Source organism: Cherax quadricarinatus, unplaced genomic scaffold (genome assembly GCF_038502225.1).
Source record: "Cherax quadricarinatus isolate ZL_2023a unplaced genomic scaffold, ASM3850222v1 Contig245, whole genome shotgun sequence".
Classification (NCBI taxonomy): Eukaryota; Metazoa; Arthropoda; class Malacostraca; order Decapoda; family Parastacidae; genus Cherax; species Cherax quadricarinatus.
This window is the reverse complement of record NW_027195271.1, coordinates 42,594-69,590: the sequence shown is the minus strand read 5'-3', so window position 1 is coordinate 69,590 and position 26,997 is coordinate 42,594. Positions and strand designations below refer to the sequence as shown.

The window sequence follows — 26,997 nt, the reverse complement described above, 5'->3', positions numbered from 1 at the left end:
AATTGTTAAATGTTGAAGATAGGGAAGCTGTGATTTCGTGAATAGGGCAAGGAGGAATAACATCTTGTAGGAGTGAGGAAGAGCCAGTTGTGAGTGTGGGGGAAGTTCGTGAGACAGTAGGTAAAATGAAAGGGGGTAAGGCAGCCGGGATTGATGGGATAAAGATAGAAATGTTAAAAGCAGGTGGGGATATAGTTTGGAGTGGTTGGTGCAATTATTTAATAAATGTATGGAAGAGGGTAAGGTACATAGGGATTGGCAGATAGCATGCATAGTTCCTTTGTAAAAAGGCAAAGGGGACAAAAGAGAGTGCAAAAATTATAGGGGGATAAGTCTGTTGAATATACCTGGTAAAGTATATGGTAGTTATTATTGAAAGAATTAAGAGTAAGACAGAGAATAGGATAGCAGATGAACAAGGAGGCTTTAGGAAAGGTAGGGGGTGTGTGGACCAGGTGTTTACAGTGAAACACATAAGTGAACAGTATTTAGATAAGGCTAAAGAGGTTTTTGTGGCATTTATGGATTTGGAAAAGGCATGTGACAGGGTGGATAGGGGGGCAATGTGGCAGATGTTGCAAGTGTATGGTGTAGGAGGTAGGTTACTGAAAGCAGTGAAGAGTTTTTACGAAGATAGTGAGGCTCAAGTTAGAGTATGTAGGAAAGAGGGAGGTTATTTCCCAGTAAAAGTAGGCCTTAGACAAGGATGTGTGATGTCACCGTGGTTGTTTAACCCTTTGAGGGTTTCGGATGTACTAGTACGGCTTACGACCCAGGGTTTTTGACGTACTAGTACGCCTAAATTCTAGCGCCCTCAAATCTAGTGGGAGAAAGCTGGTAGGCCTCCATATGAAAGAATGGGTCTATGTGGTCAGTGTGCATGGTATAAAAAAAAATCCTGCAGCACACAGTGCATAATGAGAAAAAAAAAACAGGCAGTTTTTTTGGAATAAAACAGCAACTTTGCACTGTATTTTTGTATGGTATTTATTGTTGTATTCTAGTTTTCTTAGTCTCATTTTATAGAATGGAAGGCATATCATAGAAATTGAGATGATTTTGACTGGTTTTACAATGAAAAGTACCTTGAAATTGAGCTCAAATTAGCAGAAATGTTCGATTTTTACCAAAGTTCAAAAGTAAACAAATCATGCCAAGCGTCCAATACACGTCAACTGGTGAGTCTAATATTCTTTTGCAAGTGCGCCAATATGATTCATACCATTTTTTACACTAATGCAGTAGTCTGCATAACAGTAAATCTTCTATTTTTTGTGAGAATAAAAATTCAAAGTGGAAAGCAAAAGAATGTAAAAGGGGCCTTGAGACGTGACTAATGAACAGAGGAAATGCCATTTTAGTGCCAGGAATGTATTTCTTGTTTGTTCTGGACCCTATTCAGAAATTGGCATCTTTTGAATTTTGTGTGAAATTGGCAAAATTGCTAAATTCTGACCACTGTACTGGATAGTTGAAATTGGTAAATGGGTGGTTTCTTGCACTCATTCAATAGAAAAAATGGAGTTCTAGCGAAATATTCATGTTTTTTGTCGACTAGTACAGTGGAACTGGCTGAAAATGGGGCTCAAAGTGGGCAATATCGCCAATCCGTAAACATCGCCAAGACCGCTAAATTCGCGAGAGCATAATTCCGTAAGTTTTCCATCAAATTTCATATTTTTGGTGTCATTATGATCAGGAAAAGATTCTCTTATCTTTTCGTAAGAAAAAATTATTTTTTTTTTTAATTTGGCCGACCCTGAGAACGAGTCTCGGAGAGGGCCTGTCGACCCTCAAAGGGTTAATATATTTATAGATGGGGTTGTAAGAGAAGTAAATGCGAGGGGTCTTGACAAGAGGCGTGGAGTTAAAAGATAAAGAATCACACACAAAGTGGGAGTTGTCACAGTTGCTCTTTGCTGATGACACTGTGCTCTTGGGAGATTCTGAAGAGAAGTTGCAGAGGTTGGTGGATGAATTTGGTAGGTATGCAAAAGAAGAAAATTAAAAGTGAATACAGGAAAGAGTAAGGTTATGAGGATAACAAAAAGATTAGGTGATGAAAGATTGGATATCAGATTGGAGGGAGAGAGTATGGAGGAGGTGAATGTATTCAGATATTTGGGAGTGGACGTGTCAGCGGATGGGTCTATGAAAGATGAGGTGAATCATAGAATTGATGAGGGGAAAAGGGTGAGCGGTGCACTTAGGAGTCTGTGGAGACAAAGAACTTTGTCCTTGGAGGCAAAGAGGGGAATGTATGAGAGTATAGTTTTACCAACACTCTTATATGGATGTGAAGCATGGGTGATGAATGTTTCAGCGAGGAGAAGGCTGGAGGCAGTGGATATGTCATGTCTGAGGGCAATGTGTGGTGTGAATATAATGCAGAGAATTCGTAGTTTGGAAGTTAGGAGGAGGTGCGGGATTACCAAAACTGTTGTCCAGAGGACTGAGGAAGGGTTGTTGAGGTGGTTTGGACATGTAGAGAGAATGGAGCGAAACAGAATGACTTGAAGAGTGTATCAGTCTGTAGTGGAAGGAAGGCTGGGTAGGGGTTGGCCTAGGAAAGGTTGGAGGGAGGGGGTAAAGGAGGTTTTGTGTGTGAGGGGGTTGGACTTCCAGCGGGCATGCGTGAGCGTGTTTGATAGGAGTGAATGGAGACAAATGGTTTTTAATACTTGACGTGCTGTTGGAGTGTGAGCAGAGTAACGTCTATGAAGGGATTCAGGGAAACCAGCAGGCCGGACATGAGTCCTGGAGATGGGAAGTACAGTGCCTGCACTCTGAAGGTGGGGTGTTAATGTTGCAGTTTAAAAACTAGTGTAAAGCACCCTTCTGGCAAGAGTGATGGAGTGAATGATGGTGAAAGTTTTTCTTTTTCGGGCCACCCTGCCTTGGAGGGAATCGGTCGGTGTGTTAATAAAAAAAAAAATATTTACATTCCTTTTATTTATTCCTGTTTTTCATTTATACACCTCAGTCATATCCCCCCTAATTCTATGCCTTTCTAGAAAGTGCCGATTCAGGGTGGTAACCGGAGTTTCGTACAGCTCCCAACTCAAAGCACTGTGTAAGTGTATTATTGTAAGTGCTTTGGTAAGTGTATTTTTTGGGATCTGAAACGGACTAATCTAATTTACATTAAGCCTTAAGGGAGCAAATTCGTTTGGTAACGGCACTCGAACAGCCTTTTGGAATGAATTTTGGCCAAAACTCTGGGTACCACTGTACATGGGATCAACTTTGTCATCCTCCATTGTACGTTTTCCAGAGCATTTATATAAATTCTGTAATATGGTGACCAAAACTATGCAGCATAATCTAGATGAGGCCTAACCAAGGTTATATAGAGTTGAAGAACAGCCTGAGGACTCCTATTATTTATGCTTCTTTACATAAAGGCAAGGATTTTGTTTGCTTTATTGCATACACTTGCGCACTGTTGTCTTAGTTTTAGATTACTGCTAACCAGAACTCCCAAATCCTTTTTGCAGTCAGTAATATTAAGATCTACATTATTTAGTTTATATGTGGCATGGTTATTTTCATGTCCAGTGTTTAGAACTTTGCATTGGTCTATATTAAACTGCATCTGGCACTTCTCTGACCACTGCATCAGTCTATTCAAATCTTGCTAGAGTGCTCTAATGTTCTCGTCAGAATGAATTCGACGGCCTATTTTGGTGTCATCGGCCAACTTGCTTATGTCGCTATTTATTCCCTCGTGTATGTCGTTTATGTAGATCGTGAACAACAAGGAGCCCATCACTGACCCCCGTTTTTCTTTAACAATACACAGTTCCTGACCATTGAGAGAGTCTACATTATAGTATTTTGTTTTGAAATAATACAGGAAATGTAAATTCTCTTGTGTATCTATACTTCTCAGTTTTAAGCATTATTTATTTGTATTGATCCATTTGAATCTACTTTGCAGGCATAACAAAAGTTGAACCAGAAAACCAACAGCTTATGAATGAGCGGGGCACAGAAGTCTTTGATGATGACAAGCAGCTGAGTGATTATAATCTATCAGCTCAAACAGCTCGAGCCCAGAGTCCTGCTACTGTTGCACTCGTGTTTAGGTAAGAAAAGAATGATGCTTAATAATTCATAATTATATTACTCTCCCAATTGTAGTGCTGTGTTTTCTTGCAAATTAATTACTGGACTCTATAAACTAAGTTATCCATCCATCCGGGAGAGCATTTCCACAAGGTATCTCCTGTGTGCTCAACCTACCTTTAGTCTTTTTTTTACATGCCTTTGAAAATAATTAACACTTTGACGTATACACATATATACTCAAAAATTCTAGCGGCTTCAAATCAAGCGGGAGAAAGCTGGTAGGAACAATTGTATGAGAATGGGTATGTGTGGTCAGTGTGTGCTGTATAAAAAAAAATCCGGCAGCAAGCAGTGTATAATGAGAAAAAAAAGACTGTGTTTTTGGATTAAAATGCCGAATTTGAGGTGTATTTTTGTATAGTTTTTATGGTTATATTCTCATTTACGTAGTCACATTTGATAGAATGGAAAACATATTATACAAATGGAGGTGATTTTGATTGGTTTCACTATGAAAAGGACCTTGAAATGGAGCCCAAAGTAGGGAAAATGTTTGATTTTTGCCCATATTCAACTAGTCATTCTGATATGCTCTCATGAATGGGCTGACATTATTTATACAATTATTACAATATTGCAGTAGTTTGCATAACAGTAAATCTTCCGTTTTTTTGTTTGAATAAAAATTAAAAATAGAAAGCAAGAGTAATATCAGAGGGACCTGGAGATGTGACTGATGAACAAGGAAAATGTTATTTTACAGCCAGGAATGTTTGCATTGTTCATTCTGGACCCTATTTTGAAATCTGCATATTTTTTGTGTGAAATTGGCCAAATTACCAATTTCTGACCACTTTATTGGGTAGTTGAAATTGGTAAATGGGCAGTTTCTTGTACTCAATCGATAGAACAGATGGTGTTCTAAAGAAATATCCATAAATTTGGATGACTGGAACATTGGAATTAGCCGAAAATAGGGCTCGAAGTGGGCGAAATCGCCGATTCGCAAATATCGCTGAGGACGATAACTTTGCGAGAGTGTAATTCCATAAGTTTTCCATCAAATTTCATTCTTTTGGTGTCATTACCATCGGGAAAAGATTCTCTGTCATTTCATAAGAAAAAAATAATTTTTTTTTTATTTAAATATTTTGCAACGCCAGGAGACACCTCAGTATTTGGGGTTGCAACAGTCAAAGCATTAATTGATAACTTTTGCACAGTATACCAGTGTAGCCTCGGGTCACTGATCACACCACTCGGTCTTCTCTTAAGACTTTTAAGAGGAGGGTAAAAAAAAACACTGAACACATCTGGGCCAAAGAGCATGCACTAGCAGCAGTGCTGAGTAAAAGGCAAAAGGTTGGCAAAAAAAAAAGTTAGGGGAACTAATATTTTTTTTTGTTTTGTTTTAGTGGGTGCCATCATTCTGAAGCATTTTGCCGAGTTCACCAAGAGCGACTATTAGCCTTTTCACTGTTGGTCCCGTAATATTATGGCTTGCAAGCCAGTGTCGGTCCTGTAGTGGTATGCCAAAATTCTAGTGGCTTCCAATCTTGCGGAAAATAGCTGGTAGGCCTACATATGAGAGAATAGGTCTGAGTGGTCAGTGTGTGCAGTATAAAAAAATCCTGCAGTACACAATGCACAATGAGAAGAAAAAACTGCGACTGTGTTTTTTATTTAAAACTGTCTTTGTGGTGTATTTTTGAATGGTATTTATGGTTGTATTCTGATTTTTTGGTCTCATTTGATAGAATAGAAGATATATTGCAGAAATAGAGATGATTTTGAGTGGTTTACAGACTAAAAGTACCTTGAAATTAAGCTCAAAGTAGTAGAAATGTTCAATTGTTGCCGTTGTTCGAGTAAACAAATCACGTCACACATCCAATACACATCAACTGGTGAGTCTAATATGCTTTCACAAATGCACGGGTATTATTTATACCATTTTTGCAATAATGCAGTAGTCTGCACAACGGTGAATCTTCCATTTTTTTGTGTGAATAAAAAATTCAAAATGGAAAACAAGCATGGTATTAAAGGGGCCTAGAGACATGACTAATGAACAGAGAAAATGTTATTTTAGTGCTAGGAATGTTTGCATTGTTAATTCTGGACCCTATTTTGAAATTGGCATTCCTTGGATTTTGTGTGAAATTAATCAAATTACCAGTTTCTGATCACTTTATTGGGTAGTTAGAATAGGTAAACAGGCAGTTTCATGTACTCCATCGATAGAACCAAAGGGGTTCTAGCGATATTGCTATGAGTATGGTCAATTGGAGCAATGGAATTAGCCCAGAATAGGGCTCAAATTGGGCAATATCGCCAATAAGTAAATATTGCCAAGATCACTAACTTCACAAGAGTATAATTCCACAAGTTTCCCATCTAATTTTGCACTTTTGTTTTCATTAAAATTGGGAAAAGATTCTCTATCATTTCATGAGAAAAAATAATGTTTTTTTTTTCTTTAATTCTTTGACATTGAAAGCAAGTTTGCAAGCGGGGTCTCAATGGTGAAATGGGTTAATCTGTTGTTGTGGAAGATGCTGGGCGTATGGTGAAATAAAAGGTATCAGACCATTGTTGCATTGCAAGAAATGCTTCTACTACTACTACTACCACCACCACCACCACCACCACCACCACCACCACCACCACCTCTTCATGCCTATATATAGCCATCCTGCTCCACTTCTGGTTAGTGTGACTTTGTAAATGGTCCAAGTCGGACCGAAAGGTCGTCGTAAGCTTCTCTCTCTTATTTGCGGGTTATTTGTGTATCGTTCCAGTCACGGTATTGTGCGTTTTTTTGTTATTTGTGTGTGTGTGGGGGGGGAGGGGGGTTCCTTCTGGTAATCTTCAGGTACACTATACTCCAGTATTGTTTGAATATCCTATGAAGTGATTATAAACCTAGCCAGTACGAATCAGCCTTTAACCCTATAAGGGTCCGTCCAGTAGTTCTACGGCTTTGAAGCCAGGGTTCAAGCCGTAGTACTATGTCATGAGCTTAGCTCACTCAAATAAGCTGTGAGTGGTAAATTTGGGCCTAGATATGAGAGAATGCATCTGTGTAGTAAATGTGCACCATATAAGACAAATCCTGAAGCACAGAGTGCATAGTGAGAAAAAAACTGCAACTGTGTTTTTGGATTAAAACACCCACTTTGTGGTGTATTTTTGTATGGTTTTATGGTTGTATTCACATTTCCTTGGTCGCATTTGATAGAATGGAGGATATATTACAGAAATAAGAGATGATTTTGATTGGTTTTCGTACTGAAAAATAGCTTGAAAATGAGCTCAGAGTGGTGGAAATGTTCAATTTTTGCCAATATTCAAGAATAAACAAATCACATAATGCATCCAATACACGTCAGCTGGTGGGTCTAATGTGCGTTCGTGAATACAATTATTACAGTATTGCATAACAGTAAATCTTCTATTTTTTGTGTGAATAAAAAAATCAAAATGGAATTAATCTGTAAAGCCTGGAAACGTAACTAATGAACAGAGGAAATGCCATTTTAGGGCCAGGAATGCCTGCACTGTTTATTCGAACCCTATTTTGAAATCGGAATATTTTGAACTTGGTGTGAAATTGGCCAAATTACCAATTTCCGATCACTTGGGTAGTTGAAATAGTTAATTGGGCGATTTATTGTGCTCAGATAAGATTTTTTTCTTTTTTTAAATTCTTGGACCCTGTGGGAAATTTTCAGATTGGTGGTCTGGTTCAAACGTGACTCCAGGTTTTCCCGATCAGTCTCCCTGTGGTTGAAGTTGCCCATAACCAGTAACTTTGCTCTACTCGAGTGAGCTCTTCTTGCCACCTCAGCTAGTGTGTCCACCACTGCTCTGTTGCACTCATCATATTCCTCTCTTGGCCTCCTGCAGTTCTGTGGTGGGTTATACATCACTGCAATGACTACCTTATGTTCCCCTGACTGAACTGTACCTACTATGTAATCCCTTTCTCCAATCTCGTCCATTCCTTCCATTTCTTGATATCCCCACCGGCTTTTAATGAGCAGTGCAACCCCTCCTCCCCCTCTGCTCCTTCTATCCTTCCTCAGGATCTGATATCCGGGTAGGAAGATGGCATCTGTTATTGTCCCAGTGAGTTTTGTTTCTGTGACTGCTATGATGTCTGGGGACATCTCCTTGATTTTTTCATGCCACTCCTCACATTTATTCATTATTCCATCTGCATTCGTGTGCCAAACCTTCAACTTCTTTTCTGTAACTGTGGTCTGGAGAAAATGGTGGGTTTGGAGGAGCACGTGCCCTGGTGGAGGGCCTGTAGGGGGTTGCTGTGGGGGTGGGGGCAGAGGGCCTATGGGGGGGTTTCAGTGGGGGTGGGGGATGTAGGGAGAGGGCCTATGGGGGTTACAGTGGGGGTGGGGGTGGTGGTGAGGCAAATGGGGATAGAGGGTACAGTGTGTGGGTTGCCGTGGGTTACTGTGGGGGTGGGATTTGTGGTGAGGGGGATGGGGGGAGAGGGTACAGTGAGTGGGTTTTGGGTTAGGTTTTTCGTTAGGTCGTTTGATTGCTTTGGGATTGCCTTGGTTGGATTCGTTCTGTGGGCGGTACTGGAGGGGGTTGTATTTGTTCTTCCACCTGGGCCTGGTTTTCCCTGCTCTCCTCCTTCCTTGCCTCCCATTCCTCCTTGTAATGTTGCACCCTATCTTTTAGTATCATCCTTTCTTCTTGTGTTCTGTCTCGTTCGAGGTACACACTCAGGAACTGGTTTGTCCCTTAGGCGCGCTTTCTCCTGCAGGCTCTGGTTTCGAGCTGACTCATGCCTTGAAAATCACTTTGATTGGATGCTTTTTTCCTCTCGCAAATCACCCAATTCTCCGAAAATTTGTCAGCTGGGTCATGTCGTCCTCTCCTATTGCTTTGTCTTTTTTTTTTTCCTCCTGTTTCCTTGCTTCGTAAGTTTCCCCATCTACTTCTTGGAGCCCATAGACAAAAACTGCCCTCTTCCTTTCGTCCTCCCACTGTACTTCCCTGAGCATCCTCTGATACGAATTAGTTCCTGCCATTGACGTGTTGCTTCCTACTGTCTCTTCCCTATCCGGTGTCTCTATGCTTATCTGTTCCTGGACATGGCAGTTGTCTGTTAGAGCCTCTGTGTATAGCTTAGCTCCTTTGTTGTCTTTGGTCCCCTCATTAGTTCCTGCTATTCTCCTTGTCTTTTCCCAGGCCCCACTTGTGTCTGATAGTCATCGCATACAGTATAGCTCCTTTGTTCTCCACTTTCCCCTCGTCTGTAACTGATGTAGCAGTTCTTGGTGTCGTGGCTGTACTGTCGTTTGGTTCTTTAGGCTGTTTCAGCGTGAGGGAGAGAGCGAGGAAGAGCATGGGAGAGTGTGAAAGCATGTGAGGGAGTGTGAGAGAGCGGGAGAGCAAGTGTGTGTGAGCGAGAGCATAAAAGAGAGCGTAAAAGAGTGTAAGAGCGTAAAAGAGAATGTAAGAGTGTGTGTGAATGTGAGTGTGTGTGTGAATGTGAGTGTGTGTGTGAATGTGAGTGTGTGTGTGAATGTGAGTGTGTGTGTGAATGTGAGTGTGTGTGTGAATGTGAGTGTGTGTGTGAATGTGAGTGTGTGTGTGAATGTGAGTGTGTGTGTGAATGTGAGTGTGTGTGTGAATGTGAGTGTGTGTGTGAATGTGAGTGTGTGTGTGAATGTGAGTGTGTGTGTGAATGTGAGTGTGTGTGTGAATGTGAGTGTGTGTGTGAATGTGAGTGTGTGTGTGAATGTGAGTGTGTGTGTGAATGTGAGTGTGTGTGTGAATGTGAGTGTGTGTGTGAATGTGAGTGTGTGTGTGAATGTGAGTGTGTGTGTGAATGTGAGTGTGTGTGTGAATGTGAGTGTGTGTGTGAATGTGAGTGTGTGTGTGAATGTGAGTGTGTGTGTGAATGTGAGTGTGTGTGTGAATGTGAGTGTGTGTGTGAATGTGAGTGTGTGTGTGAATGTGAGTGTGTGTGTGAATGTGTGTGTGAATGTGAGTGTCTCAGTAGTAGTAACCAGTTACCAGTCTCAGTAGTAACCAGTTACCAGTAACCAGTGTCCGTGACTCAACGACCAACCGTCTCTGCCTGAGTCACGGTCTTTCATATTGCGCTGAACTGACACTATTTCAAAAGACCCACTCACTGGGTACTGTGGGCAGCCGGCTAGTCAGTATTACGAGTGTAACCAAGGAGATAGGTACGGCTGGCAAGGGCTCTCTCCACATAACAGCAATTATACGTAATAACAGCCTACGTGAGTATTTCTTACCTAATCCACGTATCGAACTCCCACATGATAAATGGTGTACAGCGGTGTGGAGTGTGGATTTACGTTTTTAAGGGTAATTCAAGGCGTTAGAAGGCTGTTTGTGTGAGTAGCGCCAGGGTCAAAGGTGAACCGTCACCCACCAGCCACTACCCTCAAGCACCACCTCCAGCCACGCCGCCTACTCCCCTCACAACCTACAGCCTGCAAGCCTGTTGCAGCCGTTTCGAGCTTCCTGGCTTAGTTCGTGTGCTAATTGCTTCAATCTCCGAGGGGTTGACCCGGATTTTGCAATTAAGCCAGTCAGTAAGCCAGACTGTGGAAGTGAACGCCAGTCAGCCTATCATCCAGCCTGTCTCCTGTCATCCAACTGCTCCTCCGTGCTTTGTGCATCGTTACACGTCTTCCAGTCAGCCATTCTCGTGGGGTAAGCCAGTCAGCCAACCCAGCTTCTAACCCAGCTGAGAGAGAGAAGTAAGCCACGCAGTAAGAAGTAAGCCAAGTTCCTCTGAAGTATTGTCTATATCGCTTTGTGCTCCCTGTTGGATGCTAAGAGTGGTTTTCACCATTCCTGTGGCATAGAGTGGGTTATCAAGCCACCTTCGTGGGTGAGTGGGGTGCGCGGCAGCCTCACCGTCCCCCCACCACTCTCTCCCACCACCCGGGGTGCGCGGCAGAGCCCCAGCGTCCACCCACCACTCTCCACCACCACCACCACCACCACCACCACCACCACCAGCCATCCACCCATCTACCTGTGGTTGTTTGTACCCTTGTACCGGGTCCTAGTACTGTTTTGGCTCACATAATTGGTCAAGAGATTGTAGCTGGTGCCAACGATAAAGCCAGTTATGTGAGTTCACCTAGAAAGCACATTTCTTCACGACAACAGTGAGTGTAGGTGACGTCAGCCCTCACCGCGCTGGACACCCTACACCCTTCTCCTCATCACTCGTCACCACCCGTCTACTACTCCAGACTCCATTGATAATTTTCTTGAGACATTTTTCTTGCATTTAAAGACATTTGCGTGTGTGAGACATTTATAGTAAATTGCTTGTGTACTCTAAACCTTGTGTTTTCAGTTTTTCTTTGACTCTTTTTAGAATTCAGTGTTTTCACTTATCTTATATTTTTATTCTGTGTTTTTCTTTATGCTACTCCTGTCTGTAGTAAGTATTATTGTGTAGTGTACCAGTCAGTCACCCTGTGTGAAGTGATTCATTTTTTTTATTGTATTCTTTCAGCGTTGTATTCTTCAGTAATTGCCATTGTATTTCATGCAGTGATATTCACCCCAGTATACTAAATTATCCATTTATTTCTATGTGTGTCTTTTTTCGTATGCCAGCAGTGTCTCATTCCTCTAATTTTTTTCGCAGACTGTGTACCATTATTTTTGCCAGCAAATTTTTGTCGTATCAGTCAAAGCAAGATTTTGTTGTATCAGTCACAGCAGGATTTTGTTGTAAGAATATATTATAATAAAGTGTGCTCCGCCACTGTAAGTGTTATATTCCCTGTTTTGTTCCTGTGTTTTATTTTTTTATAATTCTTGAACAAATTCACTCTTGATGCAATTTCAATTACTTTTAACGTAAAGTGTTTTCCTTACTCTGTTTGAGTAAATTGTTTTGTCTAATTTACAATTAAGAGTTAAAGTGTTCAATCAGTTAATTTTTTTTTGATCTTCATATTTTAATTTTATCATTTAACCTGAGTTTTCCCAGTGACACTTTATTACTGCAGTGATTATTTCTACACTTTATTTTGTTGCACTTGTTCAGCAGTGACTTATTTCCTTCTATTGATATTTTTATGAATTATATTTTAATTTTGTCTATGCATTCTTAGAAAATACTTAAATTTCCCAGTTAACAATTTAGTAATTTTATTTTATACTTTTTACATTGATTTAAAATTTAATTAATTAATTTTTTTATTAGCAAGAGTAAAGACAGCTCATTTTGAATTTAATTCAGTCTCCAGTAATATTTTTACTTGTATATTTCAATGTAATTTTTTTTCTTGGTCAATAGTCCTTTAAATTGAGTTTTCCTTCCTCTTGCAGTGTATCTTAGACATTAATTTTTTATTATTTTTGCAAAATTAGTTGTATATCTTTTCATTTCAATTCTAGAATTTTATATCATTTTATTGTTCATTATTTTTGCCTTATTTGTTCTCGTGCTACTTTGCCATTATGTCTCACATACCATCAAGTGATACTTTAGTGAATGTCGACACTCAGACCTCTCAGACTACTGCTGGTCCTGTCATCAGTCCTCACAGTTCCTTACCGACTGAAAGACCGACCCAGACACCAAGATATTATAGTTATACTCGTGATTCCCTTGATGCGTTACCTTTATTCAATGGCCATGTACATAGTCTTGAAGCATGGTTTGCAGCCATTCGTTCTCGTGCTAGTGCTCTAGGTGAAGGTCCACCTTCAGAGGAAAGCCTTATCAGAATTGCTAAAGAAGCTCTTTATCGATCTCCTGCTGCTGTTCACGTTGTTGATCTCCTTGATATGCGAGACTTCAGGAATCTTACTAAGTGGTCACAATATGAGGAACTGATTCGTTCTTTCCTTGTCCCAGTAAAAACAGCTGATCCATATGTCGTTCTTAGGGAACTAGTGAATGCTACACCCATGAGTACTGAATCGTTGAGTGCATTTGCTGTTAGATTAGACAAACTTTTATCATCATTTATCAATGCTGTCAAATCATCATCTTTTCTCCCTGAAGAGGCTAAACCATTTACAGAATCAATTGCTAAAATAGCAGCTTTTGGAGCGATTAAAGAACTAATGCCGCCTGCTTCTGTGTGTGCTTATGAGGATCATCCTCCAACTGTAACGATGGAACCACTTACAGCCTTAAATCATGTACGTTCCTTGTGCCCCCAGGGTACTTTCCCGTGTATTAAAAGTAATGTCACACATATGCCTCAGTCTGCACCACCTCTTGTTTGCGCCACAGAGACAAATCGTGGTCGTCAACCATCTCAGAGATCATCAAGAACCAGTGTACAGAGTCGTTATACACCTCGTAGTATTCATAGTACATTCAGTAACCATAGTCGGCGGAATTGTTACAACTGTGGTTTCCGTGGCCATATTGCAATTAATTGTCCTGATAGTTACCCTAAGAGACGTCGTACTGATGATGAGTACTCAGATCTTCCCTACTGTACTTATCATAGAATACAGTGGACCCCCGCATAACGATGGCATCACATAGCGATTATTTCGCATACCGCTTACATTAATCGCAAAATTTTTGCCGCGCATACCGATTAAAAACCCACTCACCGATTTTCGTCCGAGACGCGTCTAATGTGCGCCCTCACCCAGCCTCACATGTGCCGCCCGTGCCATTGTTTACCAGGCAGCCTCCGCGCTAACATCCAAGCATACACTCGGAATATTTCGTATTATTACAGTGTTTTCGGTGGTGTTTCTGGAAAATAAGTGACCATGGGCCCCAAGAAAGCTTCTAGTGCCAACCGTACACCAATAAGGGTAAGGATACCCATTGAAATGAAGAAAGAGATCATTGATAAGTATGAAAGTGGAGTGCGTATTGCCGACCTAGTCAAGTTGTACAAGAAACCCCAATCAACCATCGCTCCTATTGTGGGCACCAAAAAGACAATCAAGGAAGCTGTTGTTGCCAAAGGTTTAACTGTGTTTTCGAAACAAAGATCGCAAGTGATGGAAGATGTTGAGAGACTCTTATTGGTGTGGATAAATGAAAAACAGCTAGCAGGAGATAGCGTCTCTCAAGCGATCATATGTGAAAAGGCTAGGAAGTTGCATGACGATTTAATTAAAAAAAGGCCTGCAACTAGTGATGATGTGAGTGAATTTAAGGCCAGCAAAGGTTGGTTTGAGAGATTTAAGAAGCGTAGTGGCATCCATAGTGTGATAAGGCATGGTGAGGCTGCCAGTTCTGACCACAAAGCAGCTGAAAAATATGTGCAGGAATTCAAGGAGTATATAGAAACTGAAGGACTGAAACCTGAACAAGTGTTTAATTGTGATGAAACAGGCCTGTTCTGGAAGAAAATGCCAAGCAGGACCTACATTACTCAGGAGGAAAAGGCACTCCCAGGACATAAGCCTATGAAAGACAGGCTTACTCTTCTCATGTGTGCCAATGCTACTGGTGATTGCAAAGTGAAGCCTTTATTAGTGTATCACTCTGAAACTCCCAGAGCGTTCAGGCAAAAGAATGTCCTCAAGGATAATTTGTGTGTGCTGTGGAGGGCAAACAGTAAGGCATGGGTCACTAGGGAATTTTTCTATAACTGGTTACACCATGCATTTGCCCCCAATGTGAAAGATTACCTAACTGAAAAGAAATTAGAACTTAAGTGCCTCCTGGTGTTAGACAATGCCCCTGGTCATCCTACAGACGTGGCAGAGCGACTTTATGGGGACATGAGCTTCATTAAGGTGAAGTTTTTGCCTCCTAATACCACTCCTCTCCTGCAGCCCATGGACCAGCAGGTTATTTCCAACTTCAAGAAACTGTACACAAAAGCTCTGTTTGAAAGGTGCTTTGTAATGACCTCAGAAACTCAACTGACTCTAAGAGAGTTTTGGAGAGATCACTTTAATATCCTCAATTGTGTAAACCTTATAGGTAAGGCTTGGGAGGGAGTGACTAAGAGGACCTTGAACTCTGCTTGGAAGAAACTGTGGCCAGAATGTGTAGACCAAAGGGATTTTGAAGGGTTTGAGGCTAACCCTGAGAGGAGTATGCCAGTTGAGGAATCCATTGTGGCATTGGGAAAGTCCTTGGGGTTGGAGGTTAGTGGGGAGGATGTGGAAGAGTTGGTGGAGGAGGACAATGAAGAACTAACCACTGATGAGCTGATAGATCAACTTCAAGAGCAAGAGGCCAGACCTGGGGAAACTGGTTCAGAGGAGGGGAGAGAGAAATTGAAGAAGTTGCCTACTACAAAGATAAAGGAAATCTGTGCAAAGTGGCTTGAAGTGCAAACCTTCATGGATGAAAATCACCCTCACACAGCTATTGCAAGCCGTGCTGGTGACTATTACACTGACAATGTTGTGAAACACTTTAGGGAAGTGATAAAGGAACGAGAGGTACAGGCCACTATGGACAGATATCTTGTGCGAAAGAAGTCCAGTGACTCTGAAGCTGGCCCTAGTGGCATTAAAAAAAGAAGGGAAGTAACCCCAGAAAAGGACTTACTACCTCAAGTCCTAATGGAAGGGGATTCCCCTTCTAAACAGTAAGAAGATAATGCTCTCCCCTCCTCCCATCCCATCAATCATCACCAGATCTTCAATAAAAGTAAGTGTCATGTAAGTGTGCATGCCTTTTTCAGTTTGTGTGTATTAAAATTAATATTTCATGTGGTAAAAAAAAATTTTTTTTTCATACTTTTGGGTGTCTTGCACGGATTAATTTTATTTCCATTATTTCTTATGGGGAAAATTCATTCACATAACGATTATTTCGCATAACAATTACCCCTCTTGCACGGATTAAAATCGTTAACCGGGGGTCCACTGTACATGGACATGACACATTTGAGTGTAATGCTCTCTATAACCTTCAGTACTCTAGATCTTTCCATGGTCGTTCCAACCGCAGAACCCGTCGAGGAAACAGATCTCGTGGTTTTCAAAATAACCAGAACCGGGCTCATTCATTCAATTCTCAACCTAACCAGAACCAGGCTCGTTCTTCCAATTCGGGGGAATTCGAGCGCCCCAGTCAAACCGTCCCATGGTGACAGTAGGTGATAATGAGTACACCATCCCCGTTCACAATTCCTTTGAAGCCTTAAGCAGTCTCGAGAATGACAACCCTGCTGATGATGTTGCTTCACATGTCTCTGACATAGATGATTTTGGGGATGGAGTTGAACAAGTCTTTTCTGATGAAAATCCACCTTTTTGTTTGCACATAACTTCCCATGCAACCATAGGCCCTATAGTGCAAGCATCTGTTTATAATGCGCCCGTTCAATTGTTCATGGACTCTGGTGCGCAAATCAATATTATTAGGTCTAGTTTGTTTAAGGATAAGAAGTTACGACATGTCCTTCTCGTAGAACCGACTCCTGTGTCCTCCCTTAGTGGAGTATCTGGTTCTCACCTGCGTGTCCGAGGTCGGACTTCCCTAACCTTTTCTATCCAAGGTAGAGACTTCACTGCTTCCTTCCTTGTTGTCGACCAGATTACTTTCCCTGGTGACCTTCTACTGGGATTTGCTTCCATGCGAGACTTACGCATTGTGCTCGACCCTTATCGATGGCATGCACAAATTGACGACTTGATCGTTCCATTCTGGGGTTACCAGCTTGGATCAGAAATCTGTTATACTGCTGCAGAGTATGATGTACGGATTAAGTCCTTACAAGCTAATGCATTCTCCAGTAGCGTACCCAAGCGGTCAGGCACTGGTAATTCTGTCACTCCCATCAGTGTTCCACCTATACCTTCAGATTTGCAGGATAGTCCGATGCCTCAAGTGTCCAAGGACGCTCAGATTGCCTTGAGTGCACAACCTATCCCTGCAATGCCTGCTAGTTCGAGTAGTAGTTTCTCCACAGGGGACGCCTTGTCGGAAAACAATTACTTGCAACTAGTAATGCCATCTCTTGTTGATGTCACATGCCGTCTGCAGAAAGACGTTTCTGTTGCGGCTAGTGCTCTCACTAGAGTGTCTGTAGTTGTTCCTAGTGTTCCAGATGGTGATAACGTCCTAGTTGACAGTGATTCCTGCAAAGTAAAAGGTCTATTTGTTGAACCATCCTTACATGTTGTGAGAGATAGTAAGATCCATTTCTACCTGGCCAACACTTCTGGTCACAGTGTTCGCCTTAGAGCAAATACCAATCTTGTTGACCTTGTTCACTATCCTTACCCTGTTCAGGTAGAGGATGAGTTGTCACCTGACCAGTGGGTCGGTGCTATTTCTGCCGGGGAGACCTCATCCACTTCACTGGATCGATCTGTTCCACCAGTAGAGGAGAAAGACTTAGCTCCCACTGACTTCCCAGATGAAGTCAAGCGTTTGTTGACTCTGTTGAACAAACGTCGTAAAGCCATTGCTTTACCAGGTGAGAAGATGGGTATAACGAACTTATTGTCCCATCGTATTCCACTTGAACCTGGTACTAGACCTATCTACATACCTGCGTACAGAATGCCTCATTCACAAGTTGCTGTCGCAGAAGAATTGATCAATCAAATGCTTGATGATGGAGTTATTGCACCTAGCAATTCCCCTTGGAATGCACCCTTGATACTAGTACCTAAGAAGGATGGTACTTGGCGTCCAGTAATTGACTTTAGGAAGTTAAACGCAAAAACCATTCCAGATCGCTTTCCACTCCCTGTACTGGGTGATCTTTTACGTAATATCGGAGATAACAAAGTCTTTTCAACCCTAGATTTGTTACAAGGGTTTTGGCAAGTCCCTCTTCACGAGGACAGCCAAGAACTAACTGCATTCTCCACTCCTACAGGTCATTATCACTTCCTCCGTATGGCATTTGGATTACGATCTTCCCCTATCACGTTCTCAAGGCTCATGACTAATATCTTTAGAGGTCTCATAGGTAATGCACTTATGGTGTACTTAGATGACGTAATCGTCATGTCTAAAGACGTGGATACACACTTGAAAAGACTTGATGTAGTACTTGGTAAGCTTGAAGAAGCCAATTTAAAGATCAAACTGTCAAAATGTCAATTTTTCAGATCAGAAATTAAGTTTCTTGGTCACGTAGTCACTCCTAGAGGGGTTACAACTGACCAAAGTAAAGTAACTGCAGTACTAAATTTTCCAACTCCCAAAACTGCTGATGCCGTAAGATCCTTTGTGGGCTTAGCAGGTTTTTATAGATCTTTCATTGCCAATTTTTCTTCCATAGCTGCTCCTCTAACTGAGTTGCTTAAGAAAGATGCTCCTTTTGTTTGGACCTTCCGTCAAGAAAGAGCATTCCAAAATCTAAAAGAAAAGCTAACATCTGCTCCAATTTTGAAATTTCCAGATTTTTCTAAGCCCTTCTATCTGACAACTGATGCTAGTTCAATTGGCATAGGTGCCGTACTAGCTCAGAAGACCGATGGCAAGTACAACGCAGTTGCATTTGCTAGCCGAGTCCTTACAAAGGCTGAACGTAATTATACAGTAACTGAGCAAGAAGCTTTAGCAATAGTATGGTCTTTAAAGCACTTCCGAGACATTATTTATCAGTACTCTGTTCATGTCTTGACAGATCATGCTCCACTGATACCCTTATTCCAGAACAAACAACCTACTGGAAGGTTAGCTAGATGGACCTTGACTATCCAAGAGTTCAATCCCACCTTTGAGCATTTACCTGGCAAGTCAAATGTAGTCGCAGATGCTTTATCGCGACATGTTAGTATAGTAACTGCAGACCCTCCATTTAGTGCTGAAGATGTAAAGAATGCTCAACGAACAGATCCCATGTGGTCTGGTGTGATTCGATTCCTGCTCCAGGAAGATCTTATTCTGAATGTGAAGCCACCAGCACCCATCAGTGACTTTGTCATGAACCAAGAATTACTGTATCGAACAGCCGAGTTGGGTACTCCTAGCAGAAGAGTATACCAGTTAGTAATTCCACAGTCACTAGTGAATGTAGCCTTACAGCTAGTTCACGATGTACCAGGTGTTGCACACCCTGGTATGGATCGTTCAGTAAAACAAGCCAGATTGAAATACTTTTGGCCTTGAATGGCAACTGATATTTCTGAGTATGTTAAGAAATGTAGTGTCTGCATGCAACATAAAGGCAATGCTAATGGTCCTAATCCAATCCAAGTGTATCCAACTACTAACGAACCTTGGGAAAGAGTTGCGCTAGATTTGTTAACTAATTTCCAATGTTCCCTCCAAGGTAACAAACATCTGTGTGTTATGGTAGACCATTTCACCAGATATTGTGAGTTAGTTCCTATTGCAGATAAGACTGCCGAGACAGTAGCTAAAGCGTTTAAAGAACGCATTATCTGCAGGCATACCACCCCTAAGTCCCTAGTAACAGATAATGGAGGTGAATTCTGTAATGAAATTCTTGAAAATTTGTGTACCTTGTACAAGATCTCTAAATCCACCATTGTTCCTCATCATCCTGCCAGCAATGGGTTAGCGGAACGAACCAATAAGAAAGTACTTGATGTCTTGAGAGCCACTATCAATCCCAATAGTGAAACTTGGGATGAAGTTATACCTGATGTGCAGTGTGCTATAAATTCTGCTTACAATGTTTCTATAGGTGACACTCCACATTATGCATTGTACGGTGTAGATAAACGTTTGCCTTATGAGTTGTTATATTCTAATCCGAAACCAAATTACAACCCTGATGATTTCGTAGCAACTCGTACCAGCTTAGCTCAAAGTGTTTTTAGAAGAATCCGTGAAACACTTCATAAATCAACAGCTGAATTTACAAGAGTCGCAAATACTCGAGTAAAGCCATCCAAAATCAAAGTAGGTTCGAGAGTTATGCTGTTTAACTTTAACAAAACGTCTGCAATGCCAAAGCTTGATCAAAAGTTTGTTGGTCCTTATCGAGTAGTTGAACATATCACTGGTAATAAGTATAAGGTTAGAGAGATTAGTACTGGTCAGTATAAAGAATCGCATTTGGATCATATGAAGTTAGTATGTGATGATAATGACGTTCCAACCCAGACTAATGTGACAGACTCTGACAATCCTCCTGATCCTGTACTCTCTTCCTCTGATACTCAGTCAGATGATCAACCTGAATGTCGTTATTCCCTACGTACACGACAGGTATTGAGAAATCCTCAAGTATCATTTGTAACTTCCAATTCAGATTTGCCTCAAATACAGCATGAGTTAGCCAATGCTACAGAGTTTGATCCTCCCAGAGATGACACCCATTCTGCATATGCCAATCTTACCCTAGCAGAGTTGGGGATGAATGTAAATAACCTGTATAGATGAATAATTACAGTATCAACTTATCAGTATTCAAGAATTTTTTTTTGTGTTCATGTTCTCTCCGCATTCTGAGAGTTAACAGTCTAGATTTGCGTGCACCGAATCTGCCTTTCTGTTAAACACTCTTTCTTTGTATATATTCCTTCCTCAGAATCCGTAGATCACACGAATACAGATCGATCGATCAAAATTTTTGTTTTTATCACTTGTAATCTCAATGTTGAGTTCGTTGTTCATTTGTTGAGTTTTAAGTTGTACTATAGTATACCTTGTATTACATTACAGTTTCAGTTACGTAAGCTTTCATTCCAATGTTCTACTTATGTAGGTTATAATGGTTAATGTTGTGTACTTTGACATTGTATAGAATCAGCCCAAGCCGTATACCTGCCATCTCTAGTTTGTATTAGTTGTATGTCGGGACGACATACGTTAGCGTCGCCGAGCTCTCAGTAGTAGTAACCAGTTACCAGTCTCAGTAGTAACCAGTTACCAGTAACCAGTGTCCGTGACTCAACGACCAACCGTCTCTGCCTGAGTCACGGTCTTTCATATTGCGCTGAACTGACACTATTTCAAAAGACCCACTCACTGGGTACTGTGGGCAGCCGGCTAGTCAGTATTACGAGTGTAACCAAGGAGATAGGTACGGCTGGCAAGGGCTCTCTCCACATAACAGCAATTATACGTAATAACAGCCTACGTGAGTATTTCTTACCTAATCCACGTATCGAACTCCCACATGATAAATGTGTGTGTGTGTGTGTGAATGTGAGTGTGTGTGTGTGTGTGTGAATGTGAGTGTGTGTGTGTGAATGTGAGTGTGAGTGTGTGTGTGTGTGTGTGTGAATGTGAATGTGAATGTGTGTGTGAATGTGAGTGTGTGTGTGTGAATGTGAGTGTGAGTGTGTGTGTGTGTGTGTGTGTGAATGTGAGTGTGTGTGTGTGAATGTGTTGACGTGTACTTGGCTCTGTGAAGACCTGTTTGCGCGCTCTCTAGAATTGAAGCAAGATGCCCTCCATCGAGCAACTTTACCAACAGCTTAAGGAAGAATTGAGGTTGGCGAATATGGAAATTCGGCGACTGACCGAGGAAAACAAAAAGATTCGGAGTAGTCCTCCTGTTTTGAGTCCTCAGGTCAAGAAGGGAAACTGGTCAGTGGCTGGACAGCAGGGAAAGAAGTTGACGATTAAGAAGACGAATGGAAAGGTAGAAACGATGAAGAAGAAAGAGACTGCCGTGGAAACTGTTGTGGAAACATCCAATACATTCTCAGTGCTACCCGACGAATGTGAGTCGAATACTGGGAACGTCACGACAAAAGACATTAAGGAAGGTACGAATATTGTTGTTGTTGGGGACAGCCAAGTTAGGTATATGGATAGGGCGTTCTGCTTGAAGGACAGGAATAGGAGACAGAGTTTGCTTTCCTGGGGCTGGGATGGAGGATATTGTTAGCTGTCTGGATGACATCATGAGAGGTAATGGGAGCAATCCTATTATCTGTCTCAGTGCTGGAGGCAACGATGTTGGCAGACGTAGGAGTGAGGACCTGATTAGCAGGTATAGGTCAGCAATAGAAATAATTAGGAGTAAGGGTGGGAACCCTCTCATATGTGGTATTTTGCCAAGGAGGGGAGTTGGAAATGAATGGTTGTCCAGGGCAACTGGTGTCAATTGCTGGCTGGACAAATACTGTAAGGAAAATGCGGTAACATTCATTGACAACTGGGACCTCTTCTATGGCAGAAATGACATGTATGCCAGGGATGGGGTTCACTTATCTAGGTGTGGGGTGGGAGCACTGGCAACTGCAGTGGAGGGAGCAGTTAGGACTTTAAACTAGGAATAGTGGTATGGGTTTTGGCAGGAAAACAGTGAAGTCCCAGTGTAGTAATATTACGAGTTCTAGGGGAACTAGTAATAATAAGAACGAGGTAGATATTGAAAAGCCAGGGACCTTGGGTGATAAGGACAGTAATAGGTTTAGTAGAAAAATAGAAATGAGCAGGAAGGGTAAAGAGAAAGGAGAGTCTTTCAATGTTTATTATGCTAATTGCCGTAGTGCTAGGAATAAGATGGACGAGTTGAGATTAGTTGCTAGTGTAGGTAACATTGATGTATTTGCCTTAACTGAGACGTGGTTTAATTCAAAAAGTCGGGACATGCCTGCGGAATGTCATATTCAGGGTTTTAAATTGTTCCAAGAAGATAGAAGTATTGGGATGGGGGGTGGGGTGGCATTGTATGTCCGAGATCGCTTGAACTGTTGCATAAAAATGGGTATTAAGTCTGAAGTAACACATACAGAGTCTGTTTGGATAGAATTTTCAGAGGGGCATGAAAAACTGATTTTAGGAGTGATATACCGTCCCCCAAACTTAGATAGGGACCAAGGGAAACTACTATGGGAGGAAATTGTTAAGGCCACAAGGGACGATAATGTAGTAATTCTAGGAGACTTTAACTTTAGTCATGTTGATTGGAATTTCTTGACTGGGAACTTAGAATCATACGACTTCTTAGAAGTATTTCAGGATTGTTTTTTGAAGCAGTTTGTGACAGAACCTACAAGAGGAAATAACCTGCTTGACTTAGTTATGGCAAACAATGAATCCCTTGTTAATAATTTAGAAATTTCAGAGGAACTGGGTGCTAGCGACCACAAATCAATTACATTTAGCATTGAATGGAAGTACGATAGTAGCGATAACTCAGTAACAGTCCCAGATTTTCGTTTAGCAGATTACGATGGGCTTAGAGAACACTTATCATCTGTTGACTGGGGTAACGAAGAGAGCTATCAATATGACAGTTTTCTGAACACTATACATGCTGCTCAAAGAGCGTTTATCCCATATAAAGAAATTAGATCAAATAGAAATGACCCAAAATGGATGAACAATAGGCTCAAATATCTACTAGGGCATAAAGGAATTTATAGGCATATCAAAAGAGGTGAGGGTCATCTTATGAATCAGTATATTGACATTAAGAGGGACATTAAAAAGGGGATAAGAAAAGCTAAAAGGGACTATGAAATTAAAGTTGCTAGGGATTCTAAAACTAACCCAAAAAGTTTTTTCCAGGTCTATAGAACAAAAGTTAGAGATAAGATAGGTCCCCTTAAAAATAACTATGGGCACCTTACTGACAAAGAGAATGAAATGTGCTTGATTTTAAATAATTATTTTCTCTCAGTTTTTACACAGGAAGACACTAACAATATTCCAGTAATTAATTTTTACAGTGGGCTAGAAGATAAATTATGTAACATCACAGTCACTAGTGAGATGGTTGTGAAGCAGATAGACAGACTGAAGCAAAATAAGTCGCCGGGTCCTGATGAGGTTTTTTCAAGGGTTCTTAAGGAATGCAAAATGGAACTCTGTGAACCATTAACTAATATTTTTAATTTATCTCTTCAAACAGGTGTAGTGTCTGATATGTGGAAGATGGCTAATGTAACTCCTATTTTTAAAACAGGGGACAAGTCATTACCGTCAAATTACCGCCCAATAAGCCTGACCTCAATTGTAGGCAAATTACTAGTCAATTATAGCTAAGATTATAAGAAGCCATCTCGATAAGCATAGCTTGATTAATGATACTCAGCATGGATTCATAAGAGGCCGGTCTTGTCTAACTAATTTATTAACTTTCTTCAGTAAAGCTTTTGAGGCTGTTGACCACAATAAAGAATTTGATATTATTTACTTAGATTTTAGTAAGGCTTTTGATAGAGTTCCGCACCATAGACTGTTAAAGAAAGTGGCAGCTCATGGCATTGGGGGAAAAGTGCTCTCGTGGATCGAGTCATGGCTCACTGACAGGAAGCAGTGTGTGTCCATAAATGGGGTTAAATCCGAGTGGGGATCTGTAACAAGTGGCGTTCCACAGGGATCAGTCTTGGGCCCGTTGTTGTTTATAATATATATCAATGATCTTGATAAGGGAATTACTAGTGATATGAGCAAATTCGCCGATGACACAAAGATAGGTAGGATAATTGATTCAAACGTAGATGTTATGGAACTTCAGGAAGATTTAAGCAAACTCTATTCTTGGTCAGAAAAGTGGCAGATGCAGTTCAATGTAGATAAATGCAAGGTTCTGAAGCTTGGGAGTGCACATAACCCTAGTACTTATAAGTTAAATGATGTAGAACTTAGCCATACAGATTGCGAAAAGGACTTGGGGGTTATGGTGAGCAGCAACCTTAAACCAAGACAGCAATGCCTAAGCGTACGTAATAAGGCAAATAGATTACTGGGATTTATATCAAGAAGTGTAAGCAACAGAAGTCCAGAGGTCATACTGCAGCTTTATACATCATTAGTAAGGCCTCGCCTAGATTATGCAGCTCAGTTCTGGTCTCCGTATCACAAAATGGACATAAATTCGTTAGAAAACATTCAGCATAGGATGACTAAATTAATACATAGCATTAGAAATCTTCCATATGAAGAAAGATTGAAGACTCTTAAGTTACATTCACTTGTTAGACGAAGAATGAGGGGAGACCTGATCGAAGTGTATAAGTGGAAGATAGGTATTAATAAAGGGGATATTAATAAGGTCTTGAGGATGTCTCTCCAAGAGAGAACCCGCAGTAATGGATTTAAATTAGACAAGTTTAGATTTAGAAAGGACATAGGAAAGTATTGGTTTGGTAATAGGGTAGTTGATGAGTGGAACAGTCTACCTAGTTGGGTTATTGAGGCTAGGACTTTGGGTAGTTTCAAATCTAGGTTGGATAAGTACATGAGTGGGAGGGGTTGGATTTGAGTGGGACTTTCACATCAGAGCTTATTTCTTGGGTGGCATTGAAAATTGGGTTGGGCAAATGTTTTGTTAGTGGGATGAATTGTAAAGGACCTGCCTAGTATGGGCCAGCAGGCCTCCTGCAGTGTTCCTCCTTTCTTATGTTTATGTTCTTATGTGTGTGTGTGTGTGTGTGTGTGTGTGTGTGTGTGTGAATGTGTGTGTGAATGTGTGTGTGTGTGAATGTGTGTGAATGTGTGTGTGTGTGAATGTGAGTGTGTGTGAATGTGAGTGTGTGTGAATGTGAGTGTGTGTGAATGTGAGTGTGTGTGAATGTGAGTGTGTGTGAATGTGAGTGTGTGTGAATGTGAGTGTGTGTGAATGTGAGTGTGTGTGTGTGTGTGAGACTGTGTGTGACTGTGAGTGTGTGTGTGTGAATGTGATTGTGTGTGTGCGCGAGTGAGAGTGTGAATGCGAGTGTGCGTGAATGCGAGTGTGCGTGAATGCGAGTGTGCGTGAATGCGAGTGTGCGTGAATGCGAGTGTGCGTGAATGCGAGTGTGCGTGAATGCGAGTGTGCGTGAATGCGAGTGTGCGTGAATGCGAGTGTGCGTGAATGCGAGTGTGCGTGAATGCGAGTGTGCGCGAATGCGTGTGCGCGAATGTGAAGAGTACTCCCCTATTTGAGGTTGCAGTGTGTGAATGCGTGTGTGTGAATGCGCGTGTGTGTGAATGCGCGTGTGTGTGAATGCGCGTGTGTGTGTGAATGCGCGTGTGTGTGAATGCGCGTGTGTGAATGCGCGTGTGTGTGAATGCGCGTGTGTGTGAATGCGCGTGTGTGTGAATGCGCGTGTGTGTGAATGCGCGTGTGTGTGAATGCGCGTGTGTGTGAATGCGCGTGTGTGTGAATGCGCGTGTGTGTGAATGCTCGTGTGTGTGAATGCGAGTGAGAGAGTGTGTGTGTGAGAGAGAGAGGGAGAGTGGGAGAGGGAGGGAGAGTGGGAGGGAGAGGGAGAGTAGTGCAGTAGTAAGGATGAATGGGAGGGTGTTGGCACCTGGAGAAGAAGTTGATATCCTTGGGGTGAAATTTGACTCCAAACTAACCATGAAGAACCATGTTGTAAATCTTGCAAACAAGGCAGCCAGGAAGCTTACAGCACTTCGCCGTATCTCGCATCTACTTGACAGTAGGGGTTGCAAGATTCTGTACGAGGCACAAGTACGCTCGCACCTTGAGTATGCTCCACTTTCTTGGTTTGCCTGCCCCACCTCTCATCTGCGACTGCTTGACAGAGTAGAGAACAGAGCAAGACGTCTCATCTCTCGCCTGGACCCATCCTGGATAGATCTGTCATTTCAGCAGAGCCTTCAACATAGGAGGGATGTGGGTGGCCTTACTGTTATGTACAAGGCCAATATTGTCAAAGTACCACACTTGGATCCACTTCGAGGACAGCGTGAAACAAGCTCTTATGCCCTAAGACTGGCAGAAAGCAGCAACTTCGCTCTGGCTGTACCCTTCTCCAGAATATCACTCCATCTGAGATCATATATGCCCAGGATGACTGAGTATGGAACACGTTCGTACAGCATAATGATGTCAACGAGATAGTCAGTTGATCAAATGAAAATGCTGGCCCACAGATGGCTCAATTTCATCCTGTTCCCTACTTGTATGTCTCATAACAATAAAAATGCTTTCAAATGAGCTGATGTAGGTAACAGCTCTTAGCTTGCCAATAAAGTTAGGAATCCTTAACCTGTAAATAGCTTGTCAATAAAGCTAGGGATCCTTAACCTTGTCAAACCCTGTGTATATAAAAAAAAGAGGGGGAGATAGGAGGGGGGGGAGATAGGAGGGGGGGAGA

At 41.7% G+C, this 26,997-nt stretch overlaps 1 protein-coding gene across 4 annotated transcripts in view; it reads left to right on the top strand.

Moving 5' to 3' along the window:
• EloB (elongin B) overlaps nt 1-26,997 on the top strand; it is a 71,268-nt gene that overhangs the window by 33,112 nt on the left and 11,159 nt on the right. For all 4 annotated transcript variants that reach the window (XM_070080244.1, XM_070080243.1, XM_070080245.1 and 1 more), the window contains exon 3: nt 3,941-4,088. In XM_070080244.1, the coding sequence (XP_069936345.1) occupies nt 3,941-4,088 (148 nt within the window). The remainder of the gene's footprint in view (nt 1-3,940; nt 4,089-26,997) is intronic.